The 12,901-nt window shown below is 35.8% G+C and overlaps 2 protein-coding genes across 2 annotated transcripts; both read left to right on the plus strand.

The window, feature by feature from the left end:
• On the plus strand, window positions 696–3,513 carry LOC18609574. Its single transcript, XM_007044753.2, has 2 exons — window positions 696–1,209; window positions 1,974–3,513. The coding sequence occupies exons 1-2, from the start codon at window positions 1,129–1,131 to the stop codon at window positions 3,066–3,068; spliced, it is 1,176 nt and encodes a 391-aa protein (XP_007044815.1). The 5' UTR covers window positions 696–1,128; the 3' UTR covers window positions 3,069–3,513.
• On the plus strand, window positions 7,063–11,866 carry LOC108660762. The gene is made up of 2 exons (XM_018115127.1): window positions 7,063–7,740; window positions 10,891–11,866. The coding sequence occupies exon 2, from the start codon at window positions 10,992–10,994 to the stop codon at window positions 11,739–11,741; it is 750 nt and encodes a 249-aa protein (XP_017970616.1). The 5' UTR covers window positions 7,063–7,740; window positions 10,891–10,991; the 3' UTR covers window positions 11,742–11,866.

Consider the following 12,901-nt stretch of genomic DNA (forward strand, 5'->3'; position numbering starts at 1 on the left):
TGGTTGCTTTATTAGCAACTATAAAATTTCTTCACAGTGAATATAAAAGTGGAAAATAAGAATAATAATAATCTTGAAAGGAATATTACTTGGATAATAAGAGAATATAGTAACCCTCTCCCATTAAATTTCACTGATTAAACCATGTGCTCCTCAGCCGGGGGTGGGTCCGTAATGGAAGGAGGGGCGCCCAAATCAGAGGACACCCTCATGGTAGGGCCCACTCTGCCCTTTTTAATAAACAAACAAAATAATAAATAATACAATAAAATTTCGAATGCTTTTGGTCTTCGATCTGACCCGAAGCCCAGACCCAGTCCACAACCCTCAAGAGGGGTTGCATTAACAAGCAATAAAAAGTGGGCCACGTGTCTGGGCCAAAACCGAAAAAACCTGGAACTAGTAAAATTGTGAGCTTAGCAAAGCAGCGACGAGACGACACGACACACGCACACGCACAAACATGAAAACAGAAGAGAGAAGAGAAGAAAAGAGGTTTTTGTCTTTTGAGGTTTGAGCCGGTCAATCCAACGTGTGGGGACCCGGCCCAAGAACCTATTTAATTCTACATTCTCTAACCTACCCTCACCCTAACACTTCTGTCTTAGCCACGAAGAAAAATCCCAAGGGCAAAATTGTAAACACGGAGACAATCAGAAGAAATTTATTTAAAGGGGAGATGGGATTGAAAAAGTGGGGTAGAAGACAAGAGAAACGGCTCTCACTAAAAAAAAAAGTTTTTTTTTCCTTTCTTTTCTTCTCTCTCTTCTATTGGTATTAGTCTTTACAACTGCCACCCATTAACAGAGAGGCACCAGCTCTATATTTATTTCTCCTCTCCTTTTCATTATTTATTTATTTATTTATTTTTTGTACTAAACGAAGTAGTACTACTATTTAAGCTCGATTTTTCCGTTAATTGTTTTTAGGAAGGGCTTTCTCTCTTTTAGGCCTTTTGGGTTTTCTTTTTAAAGAGGGAGAGAGGTTATAGCTTAGCTAACCGTTAGAGGAAAGAGGGAGCCGGAGATCGAGAGAGTTTTTCTGGAAGCTGATCTGGGTTTTTTAGCACTGAGCTAGTAGATTTTTTCGTTATTGGGTTTTCTTTATTTTGTTATTTTTTTAAAAAAAATGTGGTGGATGATGAATGAAGGAGGAGGGCATTATTGTTCTAAAAAAACCGATGACATCTGTGGAGATGTTTGCGGCCAGGTACTTTGCTACTTTGATCTCTTTGTTTTTGTTTTAATGTTTCCTTTTCTGGGTGGTAATCTTTCGTGGGAATGTGGGGGAAGTTAATGGGGTCGAAATTTTTGGGATCTTAGGAAAAATTTCATCGACAAGTTAGCTGCTAGGTATTGCCTATTAATCTCATTGTTTTTTGGGTTTGGATTAAGTTTTGAAACAAATATCTTTGCTTTTGATTTGGGGATTGAGCGTGTTTGTGCCAGTTGATTTTTATCGATCTGAGATTGTTTAGATGTAATTACTTTGTTGAGAAATTTCTTTTAAGATTATAAAGAATTTGATACAAATTAGTTACCATTAACCAAAAACCGTAAAAACTGGATAAAAAAGATGTAAAAAAGCTTCGCAATAAGTAAATTGGAACCTAATTTACCAAACTTTTGGCTTGCTTCTAAGACCTGGTAGAAACTGGCTGGAAAGGTCTTGGGTTGATACGTTTGAAAGGAAACTACTTTTTAAGCAAATATTCTTTTACTTTGTAGCTTCTACCATACTTTTCTAAGAATCTAAAGGGGCATTACCATTCGCATATGAGTCGCATATATTCCATTGCTTTTCTAATTATCACCTAAATTATGATGCTTATTGTTGTAGGCATGATTACTTTCTCTGCTAGATTTATTATATTCTTTGATGTTTCTGGAGTGCCTTGTTTTGAAATATTACTTCTCGTCATGCATCCTAATCAATTTGGTTAGTATTAATATTGTATTTTGTTTATGCTACAGGAATCAAGCCGGCTGAGCATGTCAAGAATCCGCTGCATACTGCGTGGCATTGATTTGAAAACTTATATTTTTCTATTTGTACTAGTTCCAACATGCATATTTGGTATATATGTTCATGGGCAGAAGATTTCGTACTTCCTGCGGCCACTGTGGGAATCGCCACCCAAACCTTTCCATGATATTCCGCATTATTATCATGAGAATGTATCAATGGAGACTCTCTGCAAACTTCATGGTTGGAAAATTCGTGAATTTCCAAGACGGGTTTATGATGCAGTGTTGTTTAGTAATGAGGTGGATATTCTTACCATACGCTGGCAAGAGTTGTACCCCTACATTACACAATTTGTTCTTCTTGAGTCTAATTCAACATTTACGGGAATTCCAAAGCCTATGGTTTTTGCTGGCCTTCGAGATCAGTTCAAATTTGTTGAGCCCCGGTTGACTTATGGGACAATTGGAGGAAGATTTAAGAAAGGGGAAAACCCATTTGTTGAGGAGGCTCTGCAGCGAGTAGCATTAGACCAGCTTCTCAAAATAGCAGGAATTTCTGATGATGACTTGTTGATAATGTCAGATGTTGATGAGATACCAAGCAGACATACTATCAACCTCCTGAGGTGGTGTGATGACATACCAGAAGTTCTTCATCTTCGGCTGAAGAATTATCTTTATTCTTTTGAGTTTCTTGTGGATAATAACAGCTGGAGGGCATCGGTCCATAGGTATCAGGCGGGTAAAACAAGGTATGCACATTATCGCCAGACAGATGAGATTTTGGCGGATGCAGGGTGGCACTGCAGTTTTTGCTTCCGCCGCATCAGCGAGTTCATATTTAAGATGAAAGCTTACAGCCATAATGATAGAGTGAGGTTCTCTCATTATTTGAATCCGAAAAGAGTTCAGAAAGTAATTTGCAAGGGTGCTGATTTATTTGACATGCTTCCAGAGGAGTACACATTCAAGGAAATAATTGGAAAAATGGGACCTATTCCTCATTCCTTCTCAGCTGTTCATCTTCCATCATATCTTCTAGAGAACGCAGATAAATATAAATTTCTTTTACCTGGAAATTGTTTGAGAGAAAGTGAGTGATTCTCCAAATAACTTCAGATGTTTGTATCTGTAAAGACTAGTCAGGGGTGCTACTACTGTGACTCCCCACGAAGGGTTCAACTGAACAATTAATGACTGCGGTGTGTCACTGAGCAGCCTTGTCTTTTATCCAGCTAAAAGTTTTTCCAATTCCTTGGGAAAATGATTGAAGAGTTGGATAAATTCTGGGAAATTCTAGGTCTGTATATAACTTTTTCATCATTTGAGTTTTACCTGGTGGAGGATATTTCATTCACTGAGCGGGGATCTTTCTGTATCGGACACAGCTTAGCTGTTGCAGGGTGCATGTGTATTACTTAGATTCTCTAATACATTAGTTTGAGGTTCCTGTGATTTCCCTATGTTGGGAAGTTTTGTTTTGAGACAATTTATTCATACATGTTTTATTGAATTCCTTAATTTGTTTCCATTGATTGGGTTTTTAGATTGTTTGTTGCTGACGATGCTTATTTCATTGGGTTTTCTGGAAGCCATTGCTCATACATGAATGTTGTTTTGTAACAATTCTATCCTTTTCCTTTTGTCTTTTTTAATATAAAGGGAGGGGGGGGGGGGGGGGGGGTTTGAAAAAGGTAAGTATATTTTTGTTTCTTTAAGAGGTTCTTAAAGACCTAGGAAATGAAATTCCCATTTCATCAGAAAGTAAAATATGCGATAACAAAGGAGTAACATCAAAAATATCAATCAGCAGCACCTAGTCTTCCTCTCTTGGCAGGGGAATCAGCTGCTATTTTCGCCTCTCCCCGACTGCGAGGGAACTTAGTTTGAAGGAAACTTCTATCAAGGACCTGCAATTAGTAATAAGGGGAACAAGAGGTTGATGGCCAGCATCTGCATCCTCAAAAGATTCAGAAGCTTGTGCAAGTATCACTCGAGTACCTTGTTAACAAAATCAAGTTCAAAAGAGAGTGGATAAAATTCAAGTAGCCGAACAGAAGAAGTCACCTAGAGTAGTTTTAGGCGATTCTAAACATTTCAAAGCTACAGAGCAAAGGGTGTAGCACTGATGCCTCACAGCAAGAATGGGGTGATAATCCTGTGAGAAAGGAAAGATTTTATTGGAAGTTCGCAATGCGTGGCAGTCCACAAAAATTGTTTAATACAAGTATGACAATGAGATTTCCAGATAATATTCGAATTTAAACCAGAAGAAGAGAAATGGTCCGATCATCCGACAATCTTATACGCTAAATTAAGGTTAAAATCCGTGTTGAAACTTGACAATAAAACAGAGAACTAGCAGCAAGCAGAAAAATAAAAGTTCTCTGCAGAAGAAAAGAGACTAACTCGAACTATCATTCATAATTCCAACACAGCATTAATACATGAAAAAGAGAAAAATTAAAACTGAACTCGACTGTCAGTTCATGGTACCAACTCACAAAATTTTTCTGAATGGTTACGCTTCTTGCAGTACGAACGCGATTGGAATTTGGCTTTACCTTTCCTTGTTTTTCATCGTTGTTTTTTCTATCTTTCTCCTTCTTGTCATGGTCATTATCTTCTTTGACAATTGCTTACTGCTTTGCCATGGCTTCTTACCATCAGGCACCTTCCACTTGTCCATCATTTCAAATGAAGTGTCTTTGTTCTTGAGCTTGGAAGGTGTTCACTAGTTCAATAATCGTGAGTTGAGATAGGTCCTTTGAGTCTTCTAGTGATGAAATCTTGGCCTCAAACTTTTCTGGAAGACTAACTAAGACTTTGTTCACAATTCTCCTTTCGGATGGATCCTCTTCTAGCAGCCTTAACTGATTAACAAACTTCATGATTTTATCAGAATACCCTTTAATTATCTCATTCTCTTTCATTCTAAGGATCTCGAATTCTTTGTGCAAATTAAGAGCTTGCATGTGCCAAGTCATTTCACTCCTATGGAACTCATTCTTCAATCGATCTCAAGCTTTTTTTTGGGTTATCACAAGTCATAATTCTTGTGAAAATGACATCCAACACAGCAGATTGGATATAAAAAAGTGCTTTATATTTTCTTGCTACCTCCTCACCATGCTATTTAAGTCGAGCAATGGCGAGATTAGCATGCCTCATCACCAGAGGATCACCTCCCACCTCCATAATCTCTTATAAATCAAAAGCCCTAAAATAGGCTTTCATCTTCACAGCCCATAGAGCATAATTTTCTCCTGTGAATATAGGAGGTGCTGTTGCATTAAAGCTAGATGATGCCATAGCAAAGACAATGAGATTTTTAGGTGAGATTTTTTAGATAAGAAGAAAAAAAAGGATGATAAACAAGGACTATTTGAGGAAGAAAAATAAGGAATGATATTGCTTGTGCTACAAAGGTCCCTTAAGATCCTTGATGCTTTGGTACCATGTTGAAACTTGATAAGAAAACAGAGAACTAGCAGCAAACAGAAAAATAAAAGTTTTCTGCAGAAGAAAGAAGGCTAACTCGAACTATCATTCATAATTCTAACACAACATTAATACAAGAAGAAGAGAAAAATTAAAATTGAACTTAACTGTCAATTCATGGTTCAAACTCACAAATTAGATATAACTACCATCCATAATCTTCACATACATGAATAATGAAAACTACATAAGAGTAATGGATAACATGGCTGATTAACTGCCAACATCTCTCTGGGCTTAACCTCAACTTCAACAATCCGGATTTGAGGAGTAGCTCCATAGAGTGTAGTCTTCACTCCTCACTCTTCACCACCATTTAAAAAGTCTTTACCACACTTTGTTTTATAACAATTCTTTGATAGAAAAGTAACATAGTAGTATACTACTTGCTAATGACATATACCATTAGGGAGTGGTCTACCTCAACACCCCTGATTTCCAGTGTTTCTCTTTTATAGCTTATTTATATGTGATTCCTTGCTGATATCCAACTTAAATAGTAATGCTTTGTACCTTGTCCTAGTGATGGATGCCACGTTGATCTTGTTCATATTAATCATGATCGTTTGTGGCATAGCAATTTGTTTTTTTTCCTTTTTGCAATTTAATATTGCTTTAAAGAACCCTTCTCTCAATACAACAAGAAGGGTTATCAAAAACTTCTTTTACCTTTTTTTTTTAAAAATTATTATTATTTATTTTTCTATTTGAAAGGCTTGAAACTTTGGAAGTTAAAAGAGTCCAGTCTTCAAGGTCACTAAAGCGTAAAGGTTTTGATTAGCTTAAGCAAAAGTAAGCACCATATGGCAAAAGGCACATTGAGGTAAACAAAATGGCATCATTGATGTCCTTATCCTTATCAAGTTTTCCTAATCCAAACAACTTGAAAGACAATGGTGGTGGCATTAAAGTTGCCTAGCAGAATGTTCCATTTATATCATTGCTAATCGCAACTGGAGAAAATGATGGAATTGGAATACCTAAGCGTAGCATCTGCCTCCACCCATGCAGTGCAAAACTATTACTAGCAAAGCTATTGAAGCTGTGATAACAGATGCGATTAGTGACTATTCTTTACTTTATTAATAGGGAGGATTCTACTCATTTGGATAAACCTGTAGACACTGTAAAAAAAGCAATAATAAAATTTTAGTAATTAAAAAAAATCATAAACAAAAAAAAAGAGAAGAGATACGTCTGGTAGGGTGCGTCTGCACCCTGCTAGGCACCAACCTTCCTACTAGACCCGAAAAAATCGCGTCTGGTAGGGTAGTGGAGGCACTACAATCGGCCAAAAAAAGCTGAGTGTATAAAGAGGGGAATCGGGAGTAACCCAAAAAGAGGGGAGCAAAAATCAAAGAAAAACCCAACAATCGGCAATCCTAAAAAAATCCCTAAGCAACCAAGAAACCATAAAACAGCAACCAGAGGAAATCCTAGTTTTCTAGCAGCCACAATAATCCACAAATCAGAAAAAATGCATCCAAAAAATACAAAAAATATCAGTAAAAAAAATACACAATAGAAGGAGAGTAACCGATTTTTTTGGGGGGGGGGATTTTTTTTATTTTAGATTTTTGGGGGTACTTGCACCGTCGCCGGTGGGTAGTCAAGGGCCTTAGTTACCTGCGAAAGGAAGGGAGCAACGCCGGCAACGTCGAGCAGCTACAGGGAAGACAGATCTGGAGCTAAAGCCGATCGACGGTAAGAGAAGGCAAAAAAGGAGAGCCGACCCACAGTAAAAGAAGGTGAGGAGAGGTCCGATCTTGGTAGCCGGCACCGGTAGGAGAGGAAAGATTCGACTGTCGATAGGAGATCTGGTTGGTGAGCTTGCCGTCGATCAAAGAACAATGAATGAGAAACAAGGAGTACCGACTGGTGGTTGAGAGAGAGATTGGAGCGGCACCTTCGAAAAGGGAGCTTGGGTCGCCAATCGACGACAGGAGACGAAAAGGTAGCCGACGGTGTCGCCGGTTAGGGAGGTCCGATTTGGGGTGGCTGTTAGAGAGAGAGGGAGCTGGTGAGATTTTAGAGAGAAGGTAGAGAGATTTGTTTCTAGAGAGAGAAGTTGAAGAGAGAAAATGGGAAGAAAGGAAGAAAATGAAGCTTAAATAGCTAAGAGCTGGGGCATGTGAAACAACACCGTTTTGGGCACCAGGGGGCTATTGAGCAGGAGACCAACACGGTGCGTTTTGAAAAGAGGCCACGCAGACCTTAGGGAGGCAGTTTAGTTGGAGCAGGCCGGCATTTGGGCCGCTTCTAGCCCGCTAAGGTAAATCCCTGACTCTTTTGAGAATCTGTTTGTTGGCCCATTTTACATTTTTTTTTAGGGATATTAGGTAGAATTAATTATAAATTATTGTAGTATAAAATTCTATTTTTTTTTCTTCATGGTATTTTAGACTTAGGAGATTAATACAAATAGGAGAATATATAAATAATAAAGAATAAAAAATAAAAAAGATAATAAAATATTCTTAGAAAATGTTTAGTTATACAAAGAATTTAAGCTTAGGAAAATATTTACCACAAATATAAAGAAAAATAAAAAATTAAAAATATATATATAAATGAATGAAATAAATGTAGGCTAAAGATTTATATATAGATTAAATTAAGAAATTGGAAATTATTGGATTAAGTATTAAAGTAATAAAATAGGTATGAGAATCAATTTTAGAAAATTAACTCCAAAAAAAATAGAAAATGATAACAATATTCCATGACATTAACTATAAGTACTATGAACCGATGATGGGATGATCGGTCGGGACGCGAGAAGTAGCAATCTTGGGCCCATATTCCCTAGGTTCAGAATTCGAATCAAGGCTCCACCAATACGATGGGAGGGCTTCGATTTCAAGATTCTGAAATTTTTAATAAATAAAAATTTTGACTATACAAAAAATTACTCAATAAAAATAATAAATAAATAACAATAGATAAAAAAAATGATAAAAAAATAATAATAATTCAAATATATAGTAAATAATTAATTTGTGAAAATGCAATATACATGACATTAAATAAAAAGACAAAATAAATAAAAAATAAGAAAAAAAATCCAAAACAATAGCTAATTTAAAATTAATCATTAAATATCTAATAGTATAAACTATAGATTAATAAAATGTTATGTAAAAGAAAAATAAAATTTTGTTCACTAAAATAACAAGGAATTATAAACAATTTATCTAATTATAAAAGGAATATATAGGAGAAACTTAGAATATAAAAAAAAAATAAAATATAGGAGAATAAAAAATAGAAAATATGATAATATGAAATAAAATGAAAATAATAATTAAATAATAAAAAATGACAGAAAATAGATAATTGCATTAGCATAGCATATATATCTATTGTATCATGCATATCATTGCATATAAATATTTTTGTTTTCGAGTTTAAGCCCCGATGATGGGATCTCCCGAGGATCTTGCGAAGGCGGGTATTTCTCGAAAAGTTTTTTAGGTGAAAAGGTGTCCTCGGATCCCACCAGTATGATGAGAGGGCTCGAGAAACGTCTTTAATAAAAGGCTTTTGCTCGTATTAGGTTAATTATTCATGAAAATATTATTTTAAAAGAAAACGTACGATGACCCCGATGACGGGATTTATTCATCAAATTTGCGAAGGTGAATTTCTCGAATGATTCCCTAGGTAAGAGAATACCCCAAATCTCACCAGTATGATGGGCGGATCCGGGAGAATACCCTCGATAAAAGGTTATTTGTCCGATATTTTTATCTCACGCCATGCATCTCATCTTGCCTCATATTTGCATTCCATTTTAGGTTAAATAAGAGATAAAATAAGAGAATAATAACTAAGAAAATATAGTAAAGTAAAAAAAATTAAAGCTTAATAGGATAATCTAAAAAATGGTACCGTTCATGGAACGAGCGTCCCGGGGGTGCTAATCCTTCCCCGGACGTAACCGTACTCCCGAACTTAGATCTAGAAAAACGTAGACCAGTTTAAGGTTCTTTTCGGTGGGCTTAAAATCAATTTAAAGCTTCATCGATTAGAATCGAGTCAATAGGTGGCCAATCGCACCTAGTAAAAAAGATTGGTGGCGAGTCCTAGTATTAGAGTTTTCACTTGCGTTTGGCAGTCGAGTTCTCGGACCCACACCTTACAACAGCTGGCGACTCCACTGGGGACTGCTGAGAGTCAAACCATTAAATAATAATAGGTTATCCAAGGGTTTAAATAATTTAATGTTTCCTTAGTATTAATGACTTGCTCTGCATATTTTGTTTGATGCATTTTTTTATTGCTTTTAATAATTGTAGGGATTTAGGATAGAGGGATGTGAGATTATTGGTCCAACATCGATGTCTTCCTTCACACACACAGCACATTTTGTATTCATGCATAAGCCCTCTACTCGGGCTATGTCATATTTAGGAGGGAGTTTAGTAGCTACGCTCTCGTGAGGTGATAACCTTCGCACGGGCTAGTGAAGACTCCCACTCAGATCGAACATAGTCCGTTCGAAGCCTATAATGGGTGAGGACTGGGGTGTCTTACTAGTCCGTATGGACGACAGTGAGAAACGATTTGGGAACCTTTAGCTCCGTTTGTAACCCAAACTCAGCATATAGAAAATTGCAAATAACCTTCTTTTAGGTAGAACCATTTCAACATATTGTGAATGTGGTATCCTTAAATAAGAACACATAAAGGAATACTTCTCAGTCTCTCTATTTTGACTTCTTGCATAACATTATGGAAATAAAAAAAAAAAAGAAAGAGAAAAAAGTAAGGAAAAGGAAACAAACAAAGTCTTTTCTTTTATTTCTTTTGTTCTTTTAAAATTATGAAAATAAATAAAAATAAAAAAATAAAAAAAAGAATAAAGAATTAAGAACGATATTTCTGTCAATTGTTTTTTCTCGTAAAAAATAAAAAAAGAGAAAAAAGAAATAAAAAAAAGAAAGACAGATCTTCCATTTAAATAGGAATGAAAAAAGAAATAAAAAGGGTTTTTCATTTCTTTCATTATGTTCAAAAAAAAAAGAGAAAAAGGAAAAAAGGATTTTAATTTTGAATAAATCTTCCACTTTTCATTTTTACATGATTTTTAAATGGTTTTTATTGTGCTCTCATTGCATATTCAGTGTTTAAATTTTCTTACATTTTGGGGGTATTTCATTGCATATCATATCATCCATTCATCAAAGCATTATTGCATTTCATGAATTCATACACATGACATATTTGCATCCATATCCATATATTCATATTTTCTTTATTTCTAGCCATATTTATTCCCATAATAAAGAACCACACAGCTTTATTAGGTTTGAAGGAAATAAAACAAATCCACATCTATGGAAAACATCTAGAAAGGTTTCAGTCAAATTTCAAAATTCTTTTCTAATTTATTTGATTTGAATCTTGGGGGGTTGAAAAGATATGGAACATCAGTTGGAAGCAAGGATAAGTGCACTAGAGCGCAATCAAGAAGAGTTCAGACATGATCTTAGAGAGATGAAAGGATAGATTGCCAAATTGATGGAAATGGTTAAATGTCTCAACAGAACCAATGTGATTCACCCTCAAGAATTCCAATCGCTTCAAACCGAACCACGCCTCAAGCAACCATTGAAGGAAGGCCAATTTGTCCTTGATAAGACCAATATTTCACTTAGTGACCCAAGTAAAGATCAAGGTTTGGAAAAAGTTATGAAAAGAATGGACGAGTTGAATATGCAGATGGTTGAATTGAAGGGCTCAATATCCAAGATGGGACCTCTAAGCTCTGCACCACCTTTAAACAATGGTTTGCCACTGAGCACATGCTTCCAACCTACCCCTTTTCGACCAACTTTTCAACCCATGAACATTGGTCTGCATCCAAGTTTTCACCCTTGCCCAAGCATTTTTCGACCACCTTCTCAACAAGCTCCTCGAGCCCAACTGTTCACACCATCACCTATCACCCTTGCTCCTAGCCTAGGTGTCATCCAAAAACAATCCAAAAGGAAACAACATAAGCAATTGGATCCCATTCCCATTTTTTATGGAGAACTTTTTCAGCAATTGGTTCAGGATCACCTTGTTGCTGCTATGCCTATAGAACCCTTGAAACCTCCATATCCAAAATGGTATAATCCAAATGCAAGATGCGATTATCATGGTGGAGTCATGGGACATTCCATTGAAGATTGTACTACATTCAAGCATAAGGTACAAGCACTGACAGATGTAAAGTGGTTTGATCTAGCAAAGATGGTCGGACAGGGTGATAAGGTATCCAAATAGGCATCTAGGTGGCAAAAGTGGACTTTGTTAGGACTTTTTCTTTTTGAGTAAAAGTTTTTAAGGTTTTAGGATATTTAATGTTTAGACATAGATGTGCTTAATTTCTTTTGAAGTTTGGATTTATGTTAGTGAGCAATTATTAGAAAATGAATTTGTTCCTTAAATGATGCAAGAAAATTATCACAATTTGGATCAAATTTTGTTTCATAATGACAAGGAGGATTTCACAAAAAAAAAAGAGAAAAAAAAAACAAAACAACAAAAAAATATATATAAAATACAAAAACAAAAAAAAAAGATAAAACAAAAAATGATGATTAATGGAAAAATAAATGTTTTACACAACTTAGATTTTATGGTAATCTCATCATGCATAAAAAGTGCCCTGAATCATTCATCATCTATTGACTCATAAGTCATCTTGTCATGCATTTAAACATCCATTGATTTTGACACCCATGCATTTATCATTCATCCACCTTTTTGTAAGCACTGTCATTTGACTTCGCTATATACAATGAAAAGAGAGGCAACAATGTCATTGGTTTCATGGAATGAAAGATCTTTTTTCAAGTTTTGTATAAAGAAGGAGTACATTTAGGAAGATCTTTAGTAAGGAAGAACTTATCACCCAATCTAATTTGTTTCCATTTTGTGAAAAGATAAAAGCTCGAGAAAGCCCTTTGGCTGTTTGTGTGATACGTGGACTCAAATTAGAATCATGGGAGATGAGCAGTCAAAACGAATGGACGAGATCGAGAAACGTCAAGACAAGATAAAGGAACAGTTGGAAAGGTTAATGGAGATGATTACTAGTAAAGAGGAAAGGTTTTTCGAAGGATTATCATGTTTGCAAAGACAAAGCCAATTGCAGATGAAAGGGCAAACTATGTCATTTTCGGGGGTAAATTTCTCTGACCCAACTCTTATTCCTGACTTAGATAACCTTGGAAAGCAAGAAACATTGAAAGGAGAATCTTTTGAGCTAAAGAAAGAATTGCAAATGCAACAAAAGCATGACCTTTTGGATGAGCGCCTTAAAGCTATTAAAGGGATGGACATATATGGTTCTATTGATGCAATAGATTGGTGTTTGATACCTGATGTGATCATCCCACCTAAGTTCAAAGTACCAGATTTTGAGAAATATGATGGAACCA

This window comes from Theobroma cacao, chromosome 2, assembly GCF_000208745.1.
Source record: "Theobroma cacao cultivar B97-61/B2 chromosome 2, Criollo_cocoa_genome_V2, whole genome shotgun sequence".
Classification (NCBI taxonomy): Eukaryota; Viridiplantae; Streptophyta; class Magnoliopsida; order Malvales; family Malvaceae; genus Theobroma; species Theobroma cacao.

Excerpts from the sequence above, each read along its gene's own strand:
- LOC18609574 (XM_007044753.2), top strand. The coding sequence starts at position 1,129 with ATGTGGTGGATGATGAATGAAGGAGGAGGGCATTATTGTTCTAAAAAA. Across the intron at positions 1,210-1,973 it reads GTGGAGATGTTTGCGGCCAG|GAATCAAGCCGGCTGAGCAT; the intron begins GTACTTTGCTAC and ends TTTATGCTACAG.
- LOC108660762 (XM_018115127.1), top strand. The coding sequence starts at position 10,992 with ATGGAAATGGTTAAATGTCTCAACAGAACCAATGTGATTCACCCTCAA.